Source organism: Meles meles, chromosome 1, assembly GCF_922984935.1.
Source record: "Meles meles chromosome 1, mMelMel3.1 paternal haplotype, whole genome shotgun sequence".
Classification (NCBI taxonomy): domain Eukaryota; kingdom Metazoa; phylum Chordata; class Mammalia; order Carnivora; family Mustelidae; genus Meles; species Meles meles.
The window spans coordinates 174259387-174286005 of NC_060066.1; the positions used below are offsets into that span (position 1 = coordinate 174259387).

A 26619-nucleotide genomic window follows, 5' to 3' on the forward strand; every position below is an offset into this window, starting at 1 on the left:
GGGATTTGATCCCAGGACCCTGGGATCATGACCTGAACTGAAGGCAGAGGCTTAACCCACTGAGTCACCCATGCACCCCTCAAGTATATTTTAGAGATAGAATCCATAGTCTTTGTTACTGAGAAATGAGGGGGAGCTAAGGGTGAAGGGAAAGGACAAGGATGATTCCGGTGTTCCTGAATAACTGAGGGAATGGCAGTACCATGCAATGACAAAAGGAAGAATGTAGTGAGAGTAGAGGGGATCAAAGTTCCATTTTAGGTACATGGTGTATAAGATGTTTGTGAGACAAGAAGGCAGTTGGATATGAGTCTGGAGTTCAGAGAAGAAGAGGTTGAGGCTGGACGTAAAGTGGGGGTAACTATGTATATGATTAAAGTATTTAGGGGTGGCTGGGTGGCTCAGTGGGTTAAAGCCTTCAGCTCAGGTCATGATCTCAGGGTCCTGGGATCACCCACATAGGGCTCTCTGCTCAGCGGGGAACCTGCTTCCTCTTCTCTCTCTGCCTGCCTCTCTGCCTAGTTGTGATTTCTCTCTGTCAAATAAATAAAATATTTTTTAAAAAAAAGTATTTAAACCCATGGGAACTGATAAGCTTGCCTTGAGGAAATTATAGAGGAAGAAGAGAGCCCAGGACAACACCCTATGGAAGGAAGAAGCAGCAGCCAATGATACAAAAGGAAAAACCAGAAGAGCGTGGTGTTGCGGAAGCTGAGAAGGGAGAAAAAATCTGGGAGACAGGTTGCTGCCAATAGTCAAATACCCTCCTGGATTTGGCAGCATGGAGAGTACAGGTGACTTTGACAAAAACAATTTGAAGAAGTGAGGGAAGGTAGAAGTCAAATTATATTGAAAGAGTGAAGACAAGAGAGAGACATTTTGAGTTGATAACATGAGAAAGACGTGAATTTAGGGGGCCAAGGACAAATTTTGTTATAGCAACTTGAACAGACTAAGACAGCAGGCCTCAATTTATCCAAGATACAGCTCAAAACCAAAAAGTAGTAGCAGAAAAAAGAAATACTGTTCAAAACTGATCTAAATTAAAGTTTAACTCTAAATTAAATGCAATTGGTCATAGCTCTTAAATACGACATCTCCTCATTTTCTCCGTTCCTATTACAGCTCTGAACATTTCTTATCTACACTGCTGCAACTGCCTCCTACGGATTCCTGGCCTCTGATTTCTCCACTATTCAATGCAAAGTAATGCCAGACTGATCTGCTTAAAGGGCAATATAACCACATGATTTTTTGATAGAATTCATTCTGTGGGCTTCGTTCCAAACTCCCCAGTAGAAGATTTGAAGGTTTCAAAACCATAATCCAATCTAGTTACAACTCTATCTCCTGTCACCAACACACTACTAACTCTGCCCATCTACCAAGGCATACACAAAATAATCTACTCCATACCTACACAGTACAACCACTCACCCAACCCTGTACCTCAAATCTCTGTGCCTGGAGTACCCTTCCTCTACCTTTCTGCTGGGCAATCCAAGTCACCTGGTTTAAATTTACCTTCTTTATAATAATTTTTCCTCTGGGCTTCCCCCCACCCCCACCCCTGCTCCGGGTTTCAACAGCATTTTTTTTTTTAAGATTTTATTTATTTATTTGACAGACAGAGATCACAAGTAGGCAGAGAAGCAGGCAGAGAGAGGAGGAAGCAGGCTCCCCACTGAGCAGAGAGCCCAATGTGGGGCTTGATCCCAGGACCCTGGGATCATGACCTGAGCTGAAGGCAGAGATTTTAACCCACTGAGCCACCCAGGCGCCCTTCAACAGCATTTTGAAGAAACTATGTCTGCTTTCCCCACATACACAAGAGGACCGTACTTGAGGGCCTAAGCATGTAGGAGTTGCTCCATCAAAGTTAGTTAACTAAGAAGCTACATTAATCAGATCATATGCAAAGGCATATGCAAATATTACTGGCAATATAATGACTTATAAGAAATATTATTTGGTCATTCAGATGACTAAAATGTATTTCTCAGATATATTTGATCTTCATCCACAGTTCCTGAAAATGCTTCAAAGCCATAAAGGTGAAACGAGTGTCTTGTTATTACTGAAGATGACTTACTGAAGGTGACACCACCATACATCACTACCTCCAGGGAGGGGAGAGGAGCTGGAGACTGATGAACCAGCGGCCAATGGCTTGGTCAATCATAATTATGTACTGAAGCCTCCAAAAAAAACAAAAACAAAAAAACAAAAAACCCAAGAGGACAGATTTTCAGAGAGCTTCCACACTTAGGAAACCAGAACCCTCCCTCATACCACCAGGCCAGGCCCCAACCTCTCTTGTTTGGGACCTCACCCTATGTATCTCCTCATCTTATTATTGATTTGTACCCTTTATCATGTCCTTTAATAAACTGGCAAAATGTAAGTGTTTTTCTGAGTTCTGTGAGGCACTAGGAGGTCTCTGGAATCTCCAACCTGTAGCCAGTTGGTCAGAAGCACTGGTAATAGTCTTGAGGTTTGTCACGCATGTGAAGTGGTAGGTGGGGGCTAGTCTTGTGGGACTGAACCCTTAACCTGTGGAACCCGATGCTATCTCTGGGTAGACAGCGTCAGAACTGAGCTGAATTCAGACCTACGGGTGTCTGAGAATTCCTTGGTGTTTGGGGACAGTTAGTGGGAACTCCCATTCCCCATGTTAGAACTAGATCTGGGAACCCTAAAACAGTACCTTAAAATGACCTTGTGTAAAACAAAACCACAACCTTGCTTTAAAATATTTACACCATTAGATTCAGAATCATTTTCCCAACTCTGGCCTTTGTAGTGAGTTATGTTGTATCATTAAGACTCTCAATAACACCTTCAGTATTTTCTTACTAGTCATTAATTCTTATCAGTCATTTGTACAGGTATCCCTGGCTTTTCAAAAGTTCATGTTACACCACTTTGCTTCTACGAAAGACCTACATTGGGGCGCCTGGGTGGCTCAGTGGGTTAAGCCTCTGCCTTCAGCTCGGGTCATGATCTCAGGGTCCTGGGATCGAGCCCCACATCGGGTTCTCCACTCAGTGGGGAGCCTGCTTCCCTGCCTCTCTCTCTGCCTGCCTCTCTGCCTGCTTGTGATTTCTCTCTGTCAAATAAATAAATAAAATCTTTAAAAAAAAAAAAAAAAAAAAAAAGACCTACATTAGTAACTGTTTTTGCTAAACAAAAGAAATCCAAAGAGGATTTTGGTTTTTACCAAAAAAAAAAAAAGTAAGAAGAGGTAATAGGGCTCAATGTTTGTTTTGCAGGAGCCATTTTAGATGCAGTGTGTAGATGGAAAGTGGCACCTCCCCCAAGTTCTCTCCCCAAGAACTACACTCAGCAGGGAGCCACAGCTTTGAACTGTGTCTGTGAGCATCTGTGTGCTTTATCTCAATTTATTTTGTTCATCCGTTAGCAAAATGTGCTTGAAGTATCAGAAAAGCTGAGAGAGGTTATTCCAGGGGTCTGGGAAATACTCAAGAATTTTTCCATATAAGTTAATGGTAACTGCTTCTTCACTTTACATCATTTGGGCTTAAGAAAAATTTCATAGGAATGCTCTACTTTTGGATAGCAGGGGAAACCTGTGTATCATCTGGATTTTTTTCATACTTCTGCCTTCCCACAAATATCACTGTAGCTATTTTGAACCAAGTCGATCTCCCAATTATTTAGTGTCCTGAAATTAAAAAAACGATGAGAATTCCATGTTTAAAATAAAATGTATTGCCCCAAATTCATAGACTTCTAATCTGGGCAAATTGGATACTATACTAATATGCTGACTCCAGTAGTTCTTTATAGTTTGGCTTTTACAGAGGGTTTTCAACATCAAATATAAACCGGATGAAGACAGTACAGACTGATGATCACCTTTAGGAGGAAACTCGAAAATTCAACATTTTAACACCTTTTTATTTTATTCAGTTCAAGGAACATTCACTATGTCAGAGATTTTTGCAGGGGTGGAATGAAGTCACAATAGCCTTAGGCCTGAAGGATTTCATATAAGGGGAATAAAAATGTGAATATACTACAACTAAGCCAGATTGGATATGGGTTCAGGAGGTACAAAGTGTTGTGGATATTCAGAGAGATGGTACCAGAAATGGGCCTTCAATGATAGAATTTTCACAACAGAAATGATATTCCAGGCAGAAAAAGAAAAGTGAAAGGACAGACAGAAAAGACTCGAGAGCTTGTAAAACATACAAATATAATGGATTCTGAAAAGAAGTGTGTCAACATACCCTTTGTGGAACCAAAAGTGTGAAAAAATAAATAAGTACCAAGAACTTCAGAAGGAAAAAGGAAGCCAATTAGTGTTGACAGCTACAGCAGGGTTAAAGAGAACAAGAACAGAAAACAAAGACAGGAACATTTCATAATCAGATCAATGTTAGCCTTACCTGACCTCTGTGGTGAGGTCAAAAATTAGACCCTAAGATAAACATTTTAGCATAGACCAAAAAAATAGTGGCCCAGTATAAAAGGATCATCATAAAAGAAAATAAGGCAGGAAGAAAAGTAAAATTTTGTCGTATGTAAGACGTGGCCATATTTGCTAACAGAAGGAAAGGAGTCAACAGAAAAGCAAAGATAAAAAAGATTCAAAAGGGAGAGGGTATAATTAATATTTGGAACAAAGTTACAGAACTTGGTTGGAAACAAAAGCAATCCAGGCCTTGGAAAGGAAGAGGAACATTTTGCCTATGGGAAGGATGAATGAGCACTTCTGAGACAAGAGCAAGGAAGTTCAGGGATCCTGAACAAGGCTTGGGCAGAAAGTGCTTGGAAATTTGAGGAGCACAGGCATTTGGTAAGGACAGGAAGAAAATCAGCAAGAGACAAAAGGGATTCTAGCAGCAGTGAGGGCTTAGGGCCATTCAGAAACATAAACGTGCAGAGAGCCAATTAGCATATTTAATAACTTTCTCCAAACAACCTCAGAAGCTTGGGAGGCTATGCAGGGAGACAGCAGTTTTGAGAAAGGAAACCAAAAAGTGAACTTGCCTAACTTAAAATCACTCTGTCTGGCAGGTCTAAGAGAAGTAGTTTTAGGTCAGCAGCACTTTGTTTTGACTCTGCTTTCTCTTTTTTTCCCCCTTAAGTACACCTCTCAACCAGTATGGAGCTCAGCGCAGGGCTTGAACTTATCACCCTGAGATCAAGACCTAAGCTGAGATCAAGATCAAGAGCCCCTCGCTTAAACCACTGAGCCACCCAGGCGCTCCGATGATGCCTCGTTTTTGAACAAAATTTTCCTAAGGCTGGTTAAGTTTAAAAGCTAACTGCCGGTTTAAAGGCTTTAAAGCCAGGCTACCAAAGCAAAGTCATGAGATATTTACGGAGTATTAAAACAATAAAATCTGGACTATATACTTGTACAACGTCATCAGCTGTGAAAGGTCAGAATTCATCAACAGACAAAACCCAGAATGCCACTCACCTGGCAGCTTCAGGAAAACCCATCCTGTAGATAGTCACAACCACAGCTCCTCCGATGCCTAAATTATGCTGCAGAGCAACCTTTGCACCGGGAACTTGCCTTTTTCCGGCTTCCCCTCTGAGCTGCCAGCAGAGTTCTGCGCACTGAGCCAGACCTAACAAATCGAACACAGAGCAGTCAGGTTCCGCTGCTACCGAAAGCTGCCCCAACCGGCTTTCTCAAGCCAGACAAGAGCTTACACTGAATCACTGAATAGTGACTTTAATTCAGCCAAAAGAATGTTTGCACAAATAATAACGTCTCTTAAAAGCCATGAGGGTTAAAAAAAAAAAAAAAAGCCATGAGGGTTTCTGCAGCCAGTTGTCTTTTTTTCCCATCCCAACTCTATATTTAGACAATATACAGGCTTAAGAAATTCCCTGCACTCTTTAAAAATCCAACCTGTCATTTTCTTGGTGATGTTAAAAAAAAAAAAAAAAACACTGAAGATACAGTTCTCTGGCACAGGCAAAATGGCATAAAATACATTTTTAATGTATCAAAAGAAAATCTAGGATTTGGGAGTTCACTTTCCATAAAAAGTTTAGCTAGCATGGGTAATTTTCCAGTGATTTTCCCCAAATGGATCTCAACATGAATGGACTTTCATAAGAACAGCATATGTCCCCCTGGATAATAAAACCAAAGGTTTTTAGAGCTGGAAAGAATTTAATGATGTCAGACTGAGAAAGTGTAAGATTAATTAATTATTAAGTAATAATAATAAAGTAGGCTAATCTAGAGTTGTCTCCTGATTTACACTTGTCTTTCTACCAGACCAGCGTGGTTTCACCATCGTGAAGTCGGAGTTATGCGAGTCTACCTACAGCATCTGTTCTTCCACCTACATGCCCAATCACAGCTTCTGATTCCTGAGTACCTGTGATGATTTCCTACTTATGAACCTGTTAAAAAGGAAAAACACAGGTCCAAAATGGGGTCATTTAGACCGAATTTCCAAATCAAGGCTTAGATCCTTACCTAATTGTAGTTTCAACCTCCCCCAGAAATGCAGTCTTAACTACTCAGGAATTTTTTGGTCAATGCCACTGAGTCTACAACCTGTGCCATCTGCATCCCCGGAAGATAAGGTAGACGGCAGGATAACACCCCTTGCTTTTCCACCTAAAGGAAAGCAGCTTTGCCTGGAACATTTTTTTTCTTTTGCTAACAACTTTTTATTTATTTATTTATTTATTTACTTACTTATTCTTTAAGATTTCATTTATTTATTTGACAGAGATCACAGGAAGGCAGAGAGGCAGGCAGAGAGAGAGGGGAAGCAGGCTCCCTGCTGAGCAGAGAGCCCGACCCACGCCCAACCCCATGTGAGGCTCAATCCCAGGACCCTGAGATCCTGACCTGAGCCAAAGGCAGAGGCTTAACCTCTGAGCCACCCAGGTGCCCCTCTAACAACTTTTTTTTTTTTTTTAAGATTTTATTTATTTCATAGAGAGAGAGAGAGCACAAGCAGGGGGAGAGGCAGAGCAGGAGGAAGAAGCAGGCTCCTGCAGAACAGGGGAAGACTGATATGGGACTCCATCCCAGGACTCTGGAATAATGACCTGAGCTGAAGGCAGTGGCTTAACACACTGAGCCACCCAGGTGCCCTGCCTTCCATCTCCCTCCACTTGCTAAATGGGATGCTGCCCAATTCATGAATCATTTATTAAAGCCAATTAGGTCTTTAAAACTTATTCAGTTGAACTTTTGTTATTTAACAAACCCCAACCTCCTCAAGAAATTTAACTGCCACTTCTTATTTCTAAGCAGTATGTATGTATTTACAGAATATATATGTTAAGCACTGTTCTAAAAATAGATAACTCCACAACCTATAATGATTTTTTGAATTGTGAACATTCTGAGCATTAATGAAGAAGATCAAAGTGAAAACTTTGGGGCAGTTAATTTTACTAGAAATCTGCCATATAGAAATCTCGACCACTTAATGAATATATAAGAGGCAAAAAGTATTCACACCAATCTTACATACACATGGGCAAGACAATACAGCTAATTTTCTTAACAAAACAATAAATAGACATAGTTCAAAATATTTGAGAAAATACTCAACCTCACCTTGATTAAATAGAAAAAAAAATGCCATTTTAAATCAAACTGGTAATGGTGCTTTTTTGTTTGTTTTCATTTTGTTTTGTTTTGGGTAAGGATGTTTAAAAACAGGACTAATCAATGCTGGGGAGACTACAAAGACAGTCACCTCCATACAGTACCGGTGAAAGTTCAAATCAGTGCAACCTTTTTTGGAAAGCAGTGTACAAAATTAAGAGCGTTGAAAATGCCTGAAACCGTTCTATAGAAAAAAGCATAGGCAAAGTTTTACACAAAAAGCTATCTTCATCACATTGTAACAGTAAAAAACTAGATAATCTAGAAGTGAAATAACTGGGGAATGGTCATATAAATTGTGAATTATCCATATAACAAAGTACTGTTTCTATTTAAAACATTTATAAAATGTTTAACAATTTAGGAAAATTATGATTATGATATATAATCTTACTAAAACATCCAAGGAACCAATATTGATCTACCCATCCATCCAACAAATAATTTATGGCCTATTATGTTCCAGACACTCCTCAAGGCTCAGAAGATCCGTCAATAAACAAGGGAGGCATACTCTTTTCCCTCATGAAGCTGACAGTCTTGCAATATAAAGATGCAAGCATTTGGGCGCCTGGGTGGCTCAGTGGGTTAGGCCGCTGCCTTCGGCTCAGGTCATGATCTCAGGGTCCTGGGATCGAGTCCCGCATCGGGCTCCCTGCTCAGCAGCGAGCCTGCTTCCCTCCCTCTCTCTCTGCCTGCCTCTCTGTCTACTTGTGATCTCTCTCTGTCAAATAAATAAATAAAATCTTAAAAAAAAAAAAAGATGCAAGCATTTACAATGCAGTCTGCTGGGGGTGGGTAGCTTTATGGTAATGCTACCATGGGGTGGAGGTGGGGATAAGGGGGCAGGCAGAAAGAGGAAGAGAGCAGGAGAAAAAGAAGGTCTTGTCATTTATTTGGTTTTGACAAAAGATGAGTGTCAGTAAGAAAGCATACTGATTATTTAGCTTTCTGGTTGTCTACTTTCAGAATAAACTGGCATTTCTTTCTTGCATTTCTAGAATCTGGATCTGTGAAAGGTGGCAGTCAAAAGTTGGCTTCAGAAATCCACCTGCCCAAGAAGGCGTAGCAGTTATGAAAGCTTTAACCTAGGAGTTCACTAAAAATAAACCATTCAAATATGTACCAAGCACTCCACTAAATACTAATATATAAAAAATTGACAGTGTAATATAAAGTGCTGATAAAGATGAGTACAAAGTGCATTGGAAAACCTCAGAATGGAAAAACTACAGGGAAAAACATCTTGAGATATTACCTGAACCTGCTTCCTTGAACCCATCATTCTTCCTTATACTGTTAAGACAGCCAAGTACAAAGAAGCCATAATTCTTTTACATTAGACATCTAAAGGCCTTAGCATAAACAACCTAAAAAAATCATGGTTTTCTATCAGAGCCTGAGTTTTTGAGAAAGAAAAGGTCTGCTGAACTTTGAGAGCAAAAAGCTTTAATGGATTCAACATGCACTAAAGAACGCATATTTATTTAAGAACAGTTTTTCCCTCTAAAGTTATCAATCCGCAAGGCTATCAAATACAAAATATATTTCAAAACCAAAAGTAATATAAAGACATTTTTAGACATACAAAGCTGAAAGATTTCATTACCATACTGCAATACTCACACTGTATACTCACACTGTAGAAATGTTAAAAAGGAAGTCCGGTACACAGAAGGAAAATGACAGCAGATGGAAAAAAGGGTCTACACAAAGGAATGAAGAGCACTGGAAGTAGTAACTACATGGGTAAATGGTAAGGGGTCTTTTTTAAATTATTTAAATCACTTTAAGATAAAAGTAAAATAAGATAAAAGTAATCCAAAAGAAGTTTGGAAAAAAAAAAAAAGGTAGAAGGGAATAACCAATAGCAGGGACAAAGAGAATACAAATAACAAGACAGATTCAAACCTAACCATATTAATAATCACATCAAACGTAAACAGTCGAAAGACCCAAATTAAAGGCAGAGATGGCCAGAAAAGAAGAAAAAAAAGCAAGACTCAATAAATGATGCTAATGCACGTTAGTTTTTTTTTTTTTTTTTTTTTTTAAGATTATTTCTTTTAGAGAGAGCGCAAGCAAGCAAGCAGGGACAGGGGCAGAGGGAGAGAGAATCCTGAAGCAAATTCCCTGCTGAGCACAGAGCCCAACATGGGGCTTGATCCTAGGACCCCCGAGATCAAGACCTGAGCCAAAACCAAAAGTCAGCCACTTAACCAACAGAGCTACCCAGATGCTCCAATACTAATGCACTTTATTTTTTTAATACACTCTAAATATAAAGTCCCAAATAGGTTAAAAGTAAAAGGATGGAAAAAGATATACCACATTAATACTAGTTAAAATGTGAAAACTGGAATGGCTATATTTTATCAACCAAAGCAGATTTCAGAGCAAAGACTTAGCCAGGAAAAAAGGCCATCTCATAACGATGAAGGGATAAACATAAAACTGTCTTTATTCACAAATGATATGACTGTCTATATTTAAAACCTGAGGGAGTTTTTTAAAGCTAATAAATTTAATAAGTAATTTTACCAAGGATAGGAGATGAAAAATGGTACAAGAATTGATTGTATTTCTACATACTAGCAATAAAAAATTGAAACAAAAATATCACAATAACATCAGAAATATGAAATACCTAGGGATAAATCTGACAAGACATGTGTAAGACCTATACAGTGAAAACTATAATACATTGCTGAAGAAAACTAAAGAAGACTTAAAGAAATGGAGATAAATATTTTGTTTATGGGTCAGAAAACTCACTATTGTTTGGATGTCAATTTCTCCTTAAAAAAAAATCTATACATTCAACATAATCCCCCAAAAATCCCAGGAGGATTTTTTTAATGGAAATCAAAAAGCTGGTTCTAAAATTTCTATGGAAATGCAAAGGAGCTAGAAGAGCCAAACAACTCCAAAAAAGAAGAATAAAGTTGAGAGCTAAGGCTACCTAATTCCCAGAACTATTATAAAACTACAATAATCAAAACATGTAAAGACAGACAAGTAGATTACTGAACAGAAAGGAGAGTCCAGATATAATGCCCACATATTTATGAACAATTGATTTTTGACAAAGGCAATCAATGGAGAAAATATAACTTTTCCAACAAACGGCACTATATCTGTAAATACATTAAGTAAAAAATGGACTTGGATCCATACTTTGTGCCATACACAAAAACTAATTCAAAATAGGCTATAGTATAAAACTATAAAGTATATAAGTATAAAACGTCTATGAGAAAACACAGAAGAAGGTCTTGGTGACCCTGGATTAGACAGAGATTGCTTAGGTACAAAACCAGAAATAAACCCATAAAAGAACATACAGGTAAGTGGGAGTTAATAAAAATAAAAAACTTCTGCTCTTCAAAAGACACTACTAAAAGAATGATGAGGAAGTCATAGACTACGGGAAAACTTAAGCAAAACATACATATCAAGAACTTTCAAAACTTAGTAAAAAAACAACCAGGGGCACCTGGGTGGCTCAGTCAGTTAAGCTTCTGTCTTTGGCCCAGGTCACGATCCCAGGGCTGGAGCATGGATGGAGCCCCACATAGGGCTCCCTGCTCAGCGAAGAGTCTGTTCTCCCTTTCCCTCTGTCCCTCCCCTCTGTTCGTGCTCTCTTTCACTCTCTCAAATAAATAAAATCTTAAAAAAATATGTCCCAAAGTAGGCAAAATATTTGAATAGACTCTTCAGAAAAAGATATACAAATGGCAAATAAGCACTTGAAAAAAATGTTCAACATCATTAGTCATTAAGAAAATATAAATTAAAACCACAAGGAGATGCCACCACACACTGGTTAGAATGATTAAAATTAAAGACTGACCATACCAAGTGTTGATGAGGATGTGGAGGACTGAGAACTCTCATACACTGCTAGTGGGAATGTAAAATGCTATGACCACTTTGGAAGTCAGTTTGACAGTTTCTCAAAAGTCAAATTATGGAAAGAGCCAAATGACCATTGACTGATAAATGGATAAAGATAGATAGAGGGGTGCCTGGGAAGCCCAGTGGGTTAAGCCTCTGCCTTCAGCTCAGGTCGTGATCTCACAGTCCTGGGATTGAGCCCTACATCAGGCTCTCTGCTCAGCGGAGAGCCTGCTTCCTCTTCTCTCTCTGCCTTCTTGTGATATCTCTCTCTCTGTCAAATAAATAAATAAAAATCTTTTAAAAAAAGATAGATACATATATACATATATATGATGGACTATTACTTGGCTATCAAAAAGAATTAAATCTTGCCATTTGCAATGACATGGATGGAGCTAGAGGGTATTATGCTAAGTGAAATGAGGCAGAGAAAGACAAATACCATATGATTTCACTCATATGCAGAATATAAGAAACAAAACAAATGATCATAGGGGTAAAAAGAGAGAGGCATACCAAAAAACAGATTCTTAACATAGAAAACACACTGATGGTTATCAGAGGGGAGGCAAATGGGGGAATGGGTTATATAGGTGATGAGGATTAAGGAGGGTACTTGTCCTGAAGACGACCAGATGTTGTATGGAAGTGGTGAATCACTAAACTGTACACCTGGAACTAATATTATATGTATGGTAACTAACTGAAATTTAAATAAAAACTTAAAAAAAAGAAAGTTAAACACATACCTAGCATATGATACAGTCGTTCCACTCCTAGGTATTTATTCAAGAGAAACCAAATGTCCATACAAAGATTTATACATGAATATTCAGAGTTCATAGTAGCTTTATTTGTAGTAGCCAAAAACTATAAACAACCCAAATACCCATTAACAATAAACTGTGCTATAGCCATACAATGAACTGCTACTCAGTAATATAAAGGAATGACCTACTGATTCATGCAAAAATAAATAAATTCCTGGCAGACAAAAACAGAGAATACATACTATAGGGTTCCATTATATAAAACCCTAGAAAATGCAAATTCATCTATAGTGACAGAAAGCAAGACCAGTGGCTGCTTTGGATGAGGGGTGAAGAGTAATGAGAGGAAGGGATTACACACAGGAGTGTATATGAAGAAAACTTTGGTTCATGGATATGTTTACTATCTTGACTGTGGTGATGGTGTCACAGATATATACATATATATATATAGATCTATATCTATATCTATATATAGATATATAGATACATATATATATGTATCTATAATACATATATATAGATCTATATCTATATCGATATCTATATCTATATCTATATATAGATATAGATCTATATATATATATATATGTCAGAACTTATTAAATTTTACATTTTAAAATCAGTTGATTAGGGGCACCTGGGTAGCTCAGGGGGTTAAGCCTCTGCCTTCGGCTCAGGTCATGATCTCAGGGTCCTGGGATCGAACCCCGCATGGGGCTCTCTGCTTAGCAGCGAGCCTGCTTCCCCCCCTCTCTCTGCCTGCTTCTCTGACTACCTGTGAGCGCTCTCTCTCTCTCTCTCTCTCTCTCTCTCTCTCTGTGTTAAATAAATAAATAAATAAAATCTTTAAAAAATTATAAATAAAATCAGTTGATTATATGTTGATTTTACCTCAATAAAGCCATTAAGATAATAAAATAAGGGCGCCTGGGTGACTCAGTGGATTAAGCCGCTGCGTTCGGCTCAGGCCATGATCTCAGGGTCCTGGGATTGAGCCCCGCATCGGGCTCTCTGCTCCGCAGGGAGCCTGCTTCCTCCTCTCTCTCTGCCTGCCTCTCTGCCTACTTGTGATCTCTCTCTCTGTCAAATAAATAAATAAAATCTTTATATTAAAAAAATAAATAAAATAAAATATGAGATATATAGGCATGATCTTCCTTCTTCCTTCCTTTTACTTGGCAAGAGCAATAAAAGCCAGGGCCTGCCCCTAGCTCTCTCTACCTGCCAACAAGTATCAAGAGTAAACACTCTCATTTGGGTTCCATTTTCCCTGGCACTGGAGAGTATTCATTAGACTCTAATGACAAAACTTAACTTTCCTCACATCCCAGTAGCAAAAATTCAAAATTCTGAGCAATGGGAATGAGAATAGATGGCTTATAGGACATGATGAGAGGCTAAAACAGTAGCTCTTTCTGCCCATGGGTCCTGTCTCTGTGCTTTAATAAACCACCATTCTGCATCAAAATAAAACAAAACAAAAAACAAAAACGAAACAAAACTTATTTAGGCCTTACTGACTTACTTTCTAGAGTCAGTATTAGATTTAGGTCTTGCCAGTCATTGTCCTAGGATGTATTTCTTGTGGTGACCTCTTAAGAGTAGAAGAGGCAAGCCATAGTTTGACTGCGCTAGGTCTCCTGGCTCAAATTCCATTTACTCTCATTTCATTTTCACCCAAATCCTTAAAACCTAACTTTATAATACCTAAAAAGGTATTAAAAACATGTACACAAAAATCACATGATAGAATAGCATGTGTACCATTAAAAACATAAAGAACAACGTGAATTCAGTAGGAGAAATAATTACATCACATCGTGGAATCAGAACATCTTTTAATTAGAAAGGATCTAAGAGTTCATCAAATCTCAGGCCCTAACAAATGCGCAATTCCCCTCACAACATTCCCATCGGGTTGTTAACTTGTATTTTTCCTACACAGCCTCTGTGACAGGCAATACGTGCCCTCAGGAAGCAACCTATTACACTTCTGTAATGTTTGACAGTAATTTCCTGTATCAGCCCCAAATCTAGCTTCCCATGAAGTTTTCCTAATTCTTCCCACACTAGACAAGTTTATCCCCTCCGCCCCATACCACTTTTCAGATGTTAAAGGAACAGTAATTTATTCAGCCATCCCTTTACATGTGCAAACTCTTGTACTGAGCACTGTTCAGGGTACAGAGACAAAGGAAATATGGATTCTGCCTTTACAGGCTCTTAAGTCAGATGCAGAGTTTCTGTTTTAAGCCACAAATAATAACAATATATACTGTAAGCATAAATGTTAAAAAAAGAAGTACTGGGAAAGTATAAGAAGTTCAGAAAGGGAAAGAGTAATTCAATCTATGGAAAGGATGAAGAAATTAGGGAAAGCTTCATAAGACAGGTAACTCACACTTGAGATGAACCTTTGAAGATGGGCTTTTCTCCTGAGAAAAAAGCATTTTAGTGGGTGTAGTGGTTAAGAGCTTGGACTCTAGAAATACACTGTCTAGGTTTGAATCCTAGCTTTGCCACTAGTTTGGTGACTTTGGGTAAGTTACTCTGTGCTTTTATTTTCCACTTTTATAAAATACAAAAATAGACACAAGAATTAAATGAGGTATACTTAGGGCACCTGGGTGGCTCAGTGGGTTAAGCCGCTGCCTTCAGCTCAGATCATGATCTCGGGGTCCTGGGATCGAGTCCCGAGTCGAGCTCTCTGCTCAGCAGGGAGCCTGCTTCCCTCTCTCTCTCTCTCTCTCTCTCTCTGCCTGCCTGTCTATCTACTTGTGATCTCTCTCTGTCAAATAAATAAATAAAATCTTTAAAAAAAATAAAATAAAATAAATGAGGTATACTTAGAACAGTGCCCAGCATTTAGCACTCTGTAAATGTTTGCTACTGTTGTTATTCAGAAAATATCAAAGATAGAGTTTGCAGAGGTGAGAAGGAGTTAAAGGTGTCTGGGAAAAGTAAACAGTCCATTTTAATTTAAACATTTAATCATTTTGGTTTCACCCAAAACCCAGCTAGATATAAATGCTATCACAAAACCTGGCCTGTGGTGGCAATTAGTAAATCATCACCCCGACACTTTTCTTTCACTTTTTCTTCTCATAGTTTATACTTCTCATAGTTTATACTTCGCTTTTTCTTCTCATAGTTTATACTGGTTTATACTTTCCCTGGATTTGTGCATTCTGCCTTGTGTAATACCTATTTGTGTTACCATGTTATCTACCTCTTGTATGCCTGGGTGGCTCAGTCAGTTAAGCCTCTGCCTTCAGCTCAGTTCATGATCCCAGGGTCCTGGGATCAAGTCCTGCATAGGATCCTTATCCAGAAGGGAGCCTGGTTCTCCCTCTGCCTGCCGTTCACCCTGCTTGTGTGTGCTCTCTCTCTGAGAGTTTATTTATATAAATAAACAAAATATCTTTAAAAACAAAAAGATTTTATTTATTTATTTGACAGAGAGAGAAATCATAAGTAGGCAGAGAGGCAGACAGAGGGAGAGGGGGAAGCAGGCTCCCTGCTAAGCAGAGAGCCAGATGCAGGCCTCAATCCCAGGACCCCGAGAACACGAACTGAGCTGAAGGCAGAGGCTTAACCCACTGAGTCAGCCAGGTGCCCTAAATAAAATATCTTTTAAAAAAATAAAAGCTATAGGAGATTCTGAATCAGTATATCAGTAGACACTATATTTGAGAACCAATTACAGAGGCACCTGGGTGGCTCAGTTGGTTAAGTATCTGCCTTCAGCTCAGGTCACCATCCCAGAGTCCTGGGATCAAGCCCCACATCAGGCTCTCTGCTCAGTGAGGAGTTTGCTTCTCCCTCTGCCCTGCTCCCGCACCCCCCCACCCCGTGCTCTCTTTCTCACTCTTTCTCAAATAAATAAAATCTTTTTTAAGAATTAAAAAAATAAAAATAAATTAAAAATAAAAAGGAACCAATTACTTAGATCACCTAATGATAAAGTGGGCTCACAATAAGCATTCGTTAAAGTTTCATGGACTGAAAAAATGAAAGATCAGCACCTAAAACTAGGTTGAAGCCATACTGGAAAGGCACCAAATGACAGGTTTAATTGGCACAAAAGGCCAAAGTAAGTAACCAACTTTTAGCTTCAAAACAACAATCCCTTGTAAGAAGCTGTATCTCAAATCACTTTTGTGGTCTTTCAGATCACAAACATTAACATGCATTTTCAAAAATCAGAGATAGCTAATAATAAGCAAAAGTCAAATTTTATTTATTCATTTAAAATGTGTTCAGTAAGCATTAATGCTTTAATTATTATTTATTATTAACATGAAAGCACATTAAAAATTAAAATAAAATACGATACTACTTGGATGCTAAAAATTTTTTTTAACATTCTTTTTTTTATTTTTTAAGATTTTATTTATTTATTTGTCAGAGAGCGAGAGAGAGCACAAGTGGAGGGAACAGCAGGCAGAGGGAGAAGCAGGCTCCCTGCTAAGCAGGGAGTCCAATGCGGGACTCCATCCCAGGACCCTGGGATCATGACCTGAGCCAAAGGCAGAGGTTTAACCAACTGAGCCACCCAGGTGCCCTGGACACTAACAATTTAAAAATCTAAGTTTTAATGTGATTTTTCTAATTGAAAAATCTAAAAGGGAGGCGCCTGGGTGATACAGTCAGTTAGCATCTGACTCTTGGTTTCAGCTCAGGTCATGATCTCAGGGTTGTGAGATCAAGCCCTGCATGGGTCCACACTGAGTGCAGAACCTGTTTGAGATTCCCTCTTCCTCTTTCTCTGCCCCCACACAACCTCCCTGGTTCTCTCTCTCTCTCTCTCTCAAATAAATAATTTTTTTAAAGATTTTATTTATTTATTCATCAGAGAGAGAGTGCACACAAACAGGCAGAGGCGGAGAGAGAGCTAGGCTCCCTGCCACAGGGAGCCTGATTCGGGACTCGTCCCAGGACCCCGGGATCATTACCTGAGCCGAAGGTATCGGCTTAACTGACTGAGCCACCCAGGCATCCCTCAAATAAATAAATTTTTTAAAAAAGAAAGAAAAATAAAAGGAATTCATGATTTTAAACTAACAATAAAATATTCACTTCAAATGCTTAAATCTATCTTTTTTTCTATTACAGTTACAGTTACGGCAACTAGAAGCTTTTTTTCATCCAGATCTGGAAAGTTAAAATTGAAAACCATATCATGAAGCTTTAATTTTAAAGCTAATTTTCCAATACTGAGTTCCCACCAAAGCAGCAATATAAACTAACATCATTTGTAGACGAGAACCTTACACCATCCCCACTCCATCATAAGTTAGTATGTTTTGGAAACACTTGACCATTTCTGATTTTCTAGAATCCTACTGCAATTTGTTATCTAATAACCAGGGCAAAATATTTAAACTACTCAGAGCTGTCATTCTGATATATTTTCCAGGAGTCTGAATTCTTTCTTGGACTACAGCTAAAGGCCATGTGTCAGATTTACTTGAAGTATATCCAAATCCTCAGTATGTAGCAAGTAAACATTTATACTTCAATAATTCCTCATTCCTATTAAGATTACTAATCAAATCAGCAAGATCTGTAAGTTTTTCCCTGAAAATGCTACCCCACCACTAGACATTATCCCTAATGACTCATGATAACAGGAAAATATTATCAACAGTGTAGACTAAAATATTCGAAAGGGTGCCTGGGTGGCTCAGTTAGTTGAGCATCAAACTCATGATCTCAGCTCAGATCAGATCTTGATCTCAGGGTTGTGAGCTCAAGCCCCACATTGGGGTTCATGCTGGACATGTACCCTACTTAAAAAACAACAACAAAAAATAAATAATAAGTAAAATATTGGAAAGGGTTTTCAAAAGATACCGCACAAGGTGTGACACTCCTTGAAGTATTTAAAAATTGAGTAAATTCTATCTTCCCAGGGTGTTTTAAAACAGGTTAGCTTTTTAGTGCCAGAGAAAGAAGTAGATGACCTGCCAAGACTGACATAATTGTTTACATTTGATAAAAGAATCTAAGGTTGACAAGATTATTAAAAAAGAAGGATTCTGGGTGCCTGGGTGGCTCAGTTAGTTAACTGTCTGCCTTCAGCCTAGATCACAATCTCAGGGTCTTGGAATCGAGCCTTGCATTAGGTTTCCTGCTCAATGGGGAGTCCGCTTCTCCCTCTCCTTCTGCCACTCTCTCTGCTCATGTTCAAGCTCACTCTCTCTCTCTCTCAAATATATAAAATCTAAAAACAAAAACAAACAAAACAAAGCAAAACTTACTAAGTTGACTAATAAAATATTACATTATTTTTTAAAAAGAACTCTCACACTCTGTTGTTGGGAATATGCATTGTATTATCTTTTTTGAAAAAATTTGACAATGTCTACCAATTTTTAAGATTTTATTTATTTATTTGACAGACAAAGATCACAAGTAGGCAGAGAAGCAGGCAGAGAGAGAGGGGGGAAGCAGGCTCCCTGCCAAGCAGAGAGCCCGATGTGGGGCTCGATCTCAGGACCCTGAGATCATGACCTGAGCTGAAGGCAGAGGCTTTAACCACTGAGCCACCCAGGCGCCCCTGTCTACCAATTTTTAAAGATATACTGTCCTTTGACATAGTGAGTCCATTGTTTTGGACTCATTCTGAGTATACACACAGAAGTATGCAAAGACACAAGGAGGCTTATTGCAGCATTGTTTATAATAGCAAAATTGACACCACATATATGTCAACTAGGTATGGTTAGGTAAATTTCTTATAACGAGAATACTGCGCAGGCATTAAAGAAGAATAAACAGGGCGCCTGGGTGGCTCAGTGGATTAAGCCGCTGTCTTCGGCTCGGGTCATGATCTCAGGGTCCTGGGATTGAGCCCCGCATCGGGCTCTCTGCTCCGCGGGGAGCCTGCTTCCTCCTCTCTCTCTCTCTGCCTGCCTCTCTGCCTACTTGTGATCTCTCTCTCTGTCAAATAAATAAATTTAAAAAATAAAAATAAAAATAAAAAATAAAAAATAATAAACAATATCTCTAAGTGATAACATAAAAAGATTTTTAAGATATAAGTAAGGAAAGCTGTCTACAATGTGGTAAATATACATATATGACACATGCAACACATACACATAGAAAGGTTGTATATAGCTAAGATATGGAAGCAACACATGTGTCTATCCACAGATGGAGAAAGAAGGTGTGGTACATGTATATACAAGAGAATATTACTCAGCCATAAAACAAGATGAGATATTGCCACTTGCAACAATACCTAGGCAGTATTACACTAAGTGAAATAAGTCAGACAGAGAAAGGCAAATACCATATGGTTCCACTTATGTAAGGAATCTAAAAAACAAAACAAATGAACACAAAAAGCAGAAACAGACCCATACACAGAGAGAACAAACTGATGGTGCCAGAGGGAGGGTGTGGAGAGATGGGCTAAATGGGTGAAGGAGAATGGGAGACAGGATTCCAGTTATGGAATGAACAAGTCATTGGGATAAAAGACACAGCATGGGGAACGCAGTCAATGATACTATAACAGCATTATATGGTGATAGATATACTTTTTACTGGTTTTCTGCTTCTTACTTTTCTTATTCCTACTTATGGCCTTTCCCTTCCACTCAATGAGTCCTCGTTAACATTTCTTGTAGGGTTGGTTTAGTGGTCAAGAATTCTTTAACTTTTGTTTGTCTGGAAAATTCTCTATCTCTCCTTCTATTCTGAATGATAGCCTTGCTGGATAGACTATTCACAGCTGCACATTTTTTTTTCTTTCAGCAGTGTGAATATATAATGCCACTCCTTTCTGGCTTGCAGTTTCTGCTGAAAAAACACCTGACAGCCTTAGGGGGTTTCCCTTGTATGTAACTGTTTTCTTTTCTCTTAATGATTTTAAAATTCTCTCTGTATCACTACTTTTTGGATTTTAATTACTACGTGTCTTGGTATGTTCATACTTGCACTGATTTTGCTGGGGGCTCTCTGTGTTTCCTGGATCTAAATTTCTGGTTTCCTTCCCCATACTTGGGAAGTTTTCAGCTATTATTTCTTCAAATACATTTTCTATCCCTTCTCTCTTCCTCTCAGATCTCTATAATGCAAATGTTATTATACTTGATAGGAGTTGCTGAGTTCCCTATTTTCATTTACTATTATGAATTTTTCTCTCTCCTGTTCACCTTGATTGCCTTCCATTATTCTGTCCTCCAGGTTGTTGATCCATTTTTCTGCTCCCTCTAGTCTACTATTTATTTCATCTAGTGTATTTTTAATTTCAGTTTTTGAGTTCTTTATCTCTGTTCTTTTTTATGTTGTTGTTGTTGTTTTTTAATCTCTGTTGAGGGTCTCACTGAAGTCCTCCTCTCTTTTCTCAAGTCCAGTGAGTGTTTTTATGACCATTACTTTTGAATCTCTATCAGGCATATTACTTTTCTCTGTTTTGTTTAGCTCTCTTGCTGTGATTTTGTCTTGTTCTTTCATTTGGGACATATTTCTCTGTCTCCTTACTTTGTTTAACTCTGTGTCTGTTTCTATGTGTTAGGAAAGTCAGCTACATCTCCTCCAGGTTGAAGGAGACAGATCTGGGGGGACTAGGTCTACTGTTAGCAAGCTAGGTGGAGAGTGTTGGTACTGTCCTGGTTCCCACAGGGGTCTATGTGTCTAGGCTTGGGGGGTGGTGGTGGTGCAGGGAGTGGGGGAGGGAAATGGCACCTGCCAACTCTTTTGTTCTTAGAGAAGTCTCCCAAAGAATCCTGACCCTCTAGCACATACTCTAAGATTAGCAAACAAATCTCCCTCCTTATATACCCCAGGTGTTCTTCAAACATGCTGTATCTCCACGGGGCTGTTTGTTGTGCCATATCTTTAAGGGCTGGGACTCAGTTTCCTATAACCTGCCCAGCTCTTCCAGAGCTGAGCCTGCTGATTTTTAAATCAGTTATGCCCACTGAATTGTATGGTAGAGGGATGATTCATTTCTTTTTTATTAAGATTTTTTATTTTAATTCCAGTATAATTGACATACAGTGTTATATTAGTTTCAGGTATACAATACAGTGATTCAACAATTCTATACATTAGCCAGTGCTCACCATGTTTCATTTTGCAAAAACTTGCCAACATTTGGTGTTGTCACCACTTTGGATTTTGGAGATTCTAATATGTATGTAGAGGCATCCTGTGGTTTTAATTTGCAATTCCCTAATGACATATGATATTGAAGATCTTTCCATATGCATATTTGCCATTGTATTTCATCTTTGGGGAGTTTTCTGGGTTGTTCATCCAATTTTTAATCACATTGTTCATTTTCTTATTGTTTAGTTTTAAGAGTTCTTTGTGAGTTTTAGATAATAGTCTTTTAGCAGATATGTCTTCTGTAGATAATAGTCCTTTAGCAGATATGTCTTCTGCAAATATTTCATCTCAGTCTATCTTCCTATTCTCTTAAAATTTTGTCTTTTTTAAACCCTCTATTTATTTCGCCATTATTTCCTTCTTGTATGTTAAATGGGTATTTTCATTCTTTGCCATTTTAGTATATATTTTTTCACTATATATCTTCTATATATCTTTATTCTATATTTTAAAGTTATTTTTTAGCAGTTGTTCTAGGGATTACAATTAACAATTTACCACAACCTAGTTTGGATTAATACCAACTTAATTTCAATGGTATACAAAAAAAGATTAGCTTTGTTCCCTTTACCCTCCTTTGTGTTGTTTTTATCATACAAATTATATCTTTATGCATTGTATGCCTGTTGACTCAGATTATTGCTTCATGCAGTTGGATAAGGGAGAAACATGACAAAGAAAAATGCATGTATATTGTTCCTTAAGTTTATGAATATAATTACATTTATTAATGTTCTTTATTTCTTCATATGTCCTTTATTCCACTGTCTAGAGCTCTTTCATTTCAGTTTGAATGACTCTCTTCATAAAGCATTTCATATAGGTAAATTCTCTCAATTTTTATTTGGGAATGTCTCCATTTATCCTTCATTTTTAAAGGGTGTTTCACTGAACACAGAATTCTTGCTTAGCACTTTTTCACCACACTGCCTCAATGGTTTCTGAAATGAAATTTAAGCTTTACTGAGGAATGTTTCTACAGGATGAATCTTCTCTGTTGTTTCCAATATTCTGCCTTTTGCTTCCAGCAGTCTGGTTATGATGTGTCTAAGTATAAATTCCTTTGAGATATTCCTATTTGAAGTTTGTTGAACTTCTTGGACATGTATATAAATGTTTTTTTTCCTCAAGTTTGGGGATTTATCAGTCATTATTTCTTCTAGTATTTTCTCTGTCCTTTCTTTCCTCTCTTCTGGGGCCATTATTATGTGTATGTTGTTGGAGTTGCTGGGGTCCCACAGGTCTCTGAGGCTCTGTTCATTTTTCTTCTTCTTCTTCTTCTTCTTCTTCTTCTTCTTTTTTTTTTTCAGTTCCTCAGCCTGGATAATTTCAACTGACCTACCTTAAAGTTCACTGATATTTTCTTCTGCCTGCTCAGATTTGCTCTTGAGCCCTCTAGTGAACTTTTCATTCCAGTTACTATAATTCTCAATGCCAGAATTTATTTGGTTCTTTTCTATCACTTCTACCTAGTAATTGATATTCTCTATTTGATGACATATTGTGATATCTTCCTTTAGTTCTTTATATACAGTTTCCTTTAATTCTTTGAACATACGTAAGTAGATGATTGTCTTTGTCTAGTAAATCCAATGTTTGAGCTACCTCAGTTTCTAATGACGGCTTTTCCTACTGCGTATGGGCTATACTTTGTTTCTTCGCCTGTCTCATAGTTTTTTGTTGAAAACTGGGTATTTTAAATAATGTGGCAACTCTAGAAATCAGATTCTTCCCTTTTCCCAGAGTTTGTTATTGTTGTTAACCTAGTGACTTTATCAAACTGATTCTGTAATTGACCACCAAATTTTCCTCTTGGTTAAGTTAGTGGTTAGCTAATGGCTGGACAGAGATTTTCTTAAACGTTTGGAACTAGTAAGTCTCTCAGTCTTTGCTGAGGCTCTGCTAGGCTGTTCACAACTTCACCTTATACACTACTTCCTGCTTGCACAAAGCCCCCAGGTTAGCCAGAGATAAAGGTTAGGACCCTCTCAGGTCTTTTCTGAACATGCAGACAGTTTTGAACATACACACAGCCTTATGTATATACTTGGTGTTCCAGATTCCCAGGGATATGTCAGATCTTTTCAAAGACCCCTACAGACGTCTCATTCCTCAGCTTTTTCTTTCAAGTTTTTTGGTTGGGTTGTTTGCCCCAATTGTTATCAGCAGCTCAGGCAGGTATGTTGTTAAGTCAGTTGTTACTAATCTTTCTTAACAAATGACTCTGAAGAAAATGCTGTTTGCACTGGTGCAAGTTCTCTGTCAGGTTACATAAAGACAAGACTTTTAAGAATGGTTCACCAGGGAACTGTCAGGCATATCATATAATGACAATTCTCTGAGAATGGGGCCTTGAAAGAGCTCTAATTCCATTTTGACTCTTCCAGTGCTGGCTAGGCTGCTGGGTTTTGTTTGTTTGTTTGTTTTTTAAGATCTCTTAAGATTTTATTTATTTATTTATATTTTTATTATATGTATTTATTTATTTATTTGACAGAGTGAGAGAGAGAGCACAAGTAGGGGGAGCAGCAGGCAGAGGGAGAGGGAGAAGCAAGCTCCCCACTGAGCAGGGAGGCAAATGCAGGGCTCAATCCCAGGACTCTTGGATCATGACCTGAGCCAAAGGCAACTGCTTAACTCACTGAGCCACTCAAGTGCCCCTAGGCTGCTGGTTTTCACCATGATTGCAGGCTCTTGTTTTCAAGTCTACCATGGAGCTGGGGAAAGGGGGAGTAGCATTAGAGAAAATCAACATGCCATAAAGCTTAGTATTCTTATGGAGATTCACCTGAGTGTTTTTAAAAATGTTCCCCCATTAAAGCCTCTGCCTTTGGCTCAGGTCATGATCCCAGGGTCCTGGGATCCAGCCCCGCATTGGGTTCTCTGTTCAGCGGGGAGCCTACTTCCCCCTCTCTCTTTGCCTGCCTCTCTGCCTACTTGTGATTTCTGTCTGTCAAATAAATAAATAAAATCTTAAAAAAAAATGTTCCCCCAGATTGTTGTAGTCTTTGGTTAATTTCCAAAATTCTGTAAAAACTTGATCTTGACAATTTTTACAAGTGTTCTTGAAACTTTTATAAAGGAGACTATTTGCCAGATGTTGTTATTCCATCACTCCCGATGTCGGCACTCTCATTCTCCTCATTTTCAGATTATTTTGAAATATATTAGGTTGTTAAGAGAAATAATAACAATAGTATACTGTAAGGTTTACAATATATTCAGAAGTGCATGGATATATGCTGTTGTAAAAACCCTTTACATCACATGTGAAATAGCATAACATTAATTGAAGGTAGACTGTGGTTAATTTATTTTATTTTTTTTTGACTGTGGTTAATTTAAAGATGCATATTGTAGATCCTAGAGCAACCACTAAAAAATAAGAAAAAGAAATAATTCAACAGAAGAGAGAAAAGAAAATACTATAAAATATCCAGTTAATAAAAAGGTAGTATGAAAAAAGAGAAAAGACCCAAAGAACAAACAAGACAAAATTAATAACAAAGTAGCACATTACACTACAACAATCTATGTGTGCATATCTGTCAATCTGTCTCTTTTTTGGGGGGGGTAGTCTACCTATCTCTTACTCTTTATCTATACACTTCTGTTTCCCCTACCAGATTATAAACTTACTAAATTTCATCATAAACAGAAACAAACCAAAGTTAATTGCTGTGATGAATACACTGTTAATTCTAACATCTCTGTTCTGGAATTTGCAATAATTTATAAAAATTTTAATTAATTAATATCTAAGACAATATGAAAAAATATAAAACTCACCTATCTTCATAACAATAAATCCCAGATTTTAGTGCTAAGTTATTTTATAAACTTTTTTGTACAATTTCATCTTACAATTAAGGAAAATAAGAGTCAAAGTAATTAATTGACTAATTAATCAAGAATCACATGACCAGTTAGCAGTAGAGCCACAGTAAAATTCTTATCTCCTAACTTTTAGTCCAGTTCTCTCAAGAGAAAAAAATTTCCATGTAACACCAACAACATATACAACTATACAAATAATGTGCTCATTTCAAATTATTCTTATCCAGCAGATCTAGCAAGATCTCTATTTGGAAACATTTTAAGTTAAATTGTATACCTATTTAAAAATAATAAAACTTTAAAAATATATATACTGTTGAATTTAGAGTTCCAACTAATTCAAATTCTCATCAGTTATCACTGAAGTACACTACACTTAAAGGAAAATTTAAAATATTGTGACTAAAAAATCACAGCACTGACCACCAGGTTCAGAGAATACAGTCTTTCATTCAAATCAATGACTAAACCATTCATATTTATGTAAAAAAGGATAACAAAAAAATTAAGAAATCTGTGTATAGTATTACCTGTAGCTCCCAGTGGATGTCCCTTTGAAATCAATCCGCCACTAGGATTTATGACCCACTTTCCTCCATAAGTATTATCTCCTCTATCAACCAGTTTTCCACCTTGTCCTAGAGAAGGAAAAATAATATTCATGAAGGTTAAAAGTAACACTGGACCGGGGCACCTGGGTGGCTCAGTTAAGCATCTGACTCTTGTTCTTAGCTCAGATCTTAATCTCAGGGTTGTGAGTTCAAGCCCCACACTGGGCTCCACACTGGGCTCCACACTGGGCATGGAGCCTACTTAAAACACACACACACACACACACACACACACACACACACACACACACTAGACCAAATGGTATGTATGTTTTGGTTTTTTAAATTTCAAAATAGCCAAGATTTTTTTTTAAGATTTTATTTATTTTTTTGACAGAGAGAGATCACAAGAGGCAGGCAGAGAGAGAGAGGAGGAAGCAGGCTCCCTGCTGAGCAGACAGCCTGATGCGGGGCTCGATCCCAGGACCCTGAGATCATGACCTGAGCTGAAGGCAGAGGCTTAACCCACAGAGCCACCCAGGCGCCCATCAAAATAGCCAAGATTTTCTTATAGCAAACATTTCTTAACAGTTCCAACATTAAATTGATATAAGCACTTCTAGAAGTTACATAATAGGGGCACCTGGGTGGTTCAGTGGGTTAAGCAGCCAAATCTTAATTTCAGCCCACATCATGATCCCAAGGTTATGAGATGGAGCCAGCAACAGGTTCCACACTGGGTATGGAGGCTGCTTAAGAGTCTCACTTTCCCTCTTCCCTAACCCCTCTCCCTTTGCTCATGCTC

The 26619-nt window shown here is 38.1% G+C and overlaps 1 protein-coding gene across 1 annotated transcript in view; it reads right to left on the reverse strand.

Annotated features, from left to right (window-relative positions):
* The window catches only part of SCP2 (sterol carrier protein 2), a 110528-nt gene that overhangs the window by 24055 nt on the left and 59854 nt on the right, over positions 1 to 26619 (reverse strand). The window contains exons 11-12 of the mRNA XM_046007295.1: positions 25794 to 25901; positions 5456 to 5609 (exon numbers count right to left, since the gene is read on the reverse strand). Of these exons, the coding sequence (XP_045863251.1) occupies positions 5456 to 5609; positions 25794 to 25901 (262 nt within the window). The remainder of the gene's footprint in view (positions 1 to 5455; positions 5610 to 25793; positions 25902 to 26619) is intronic.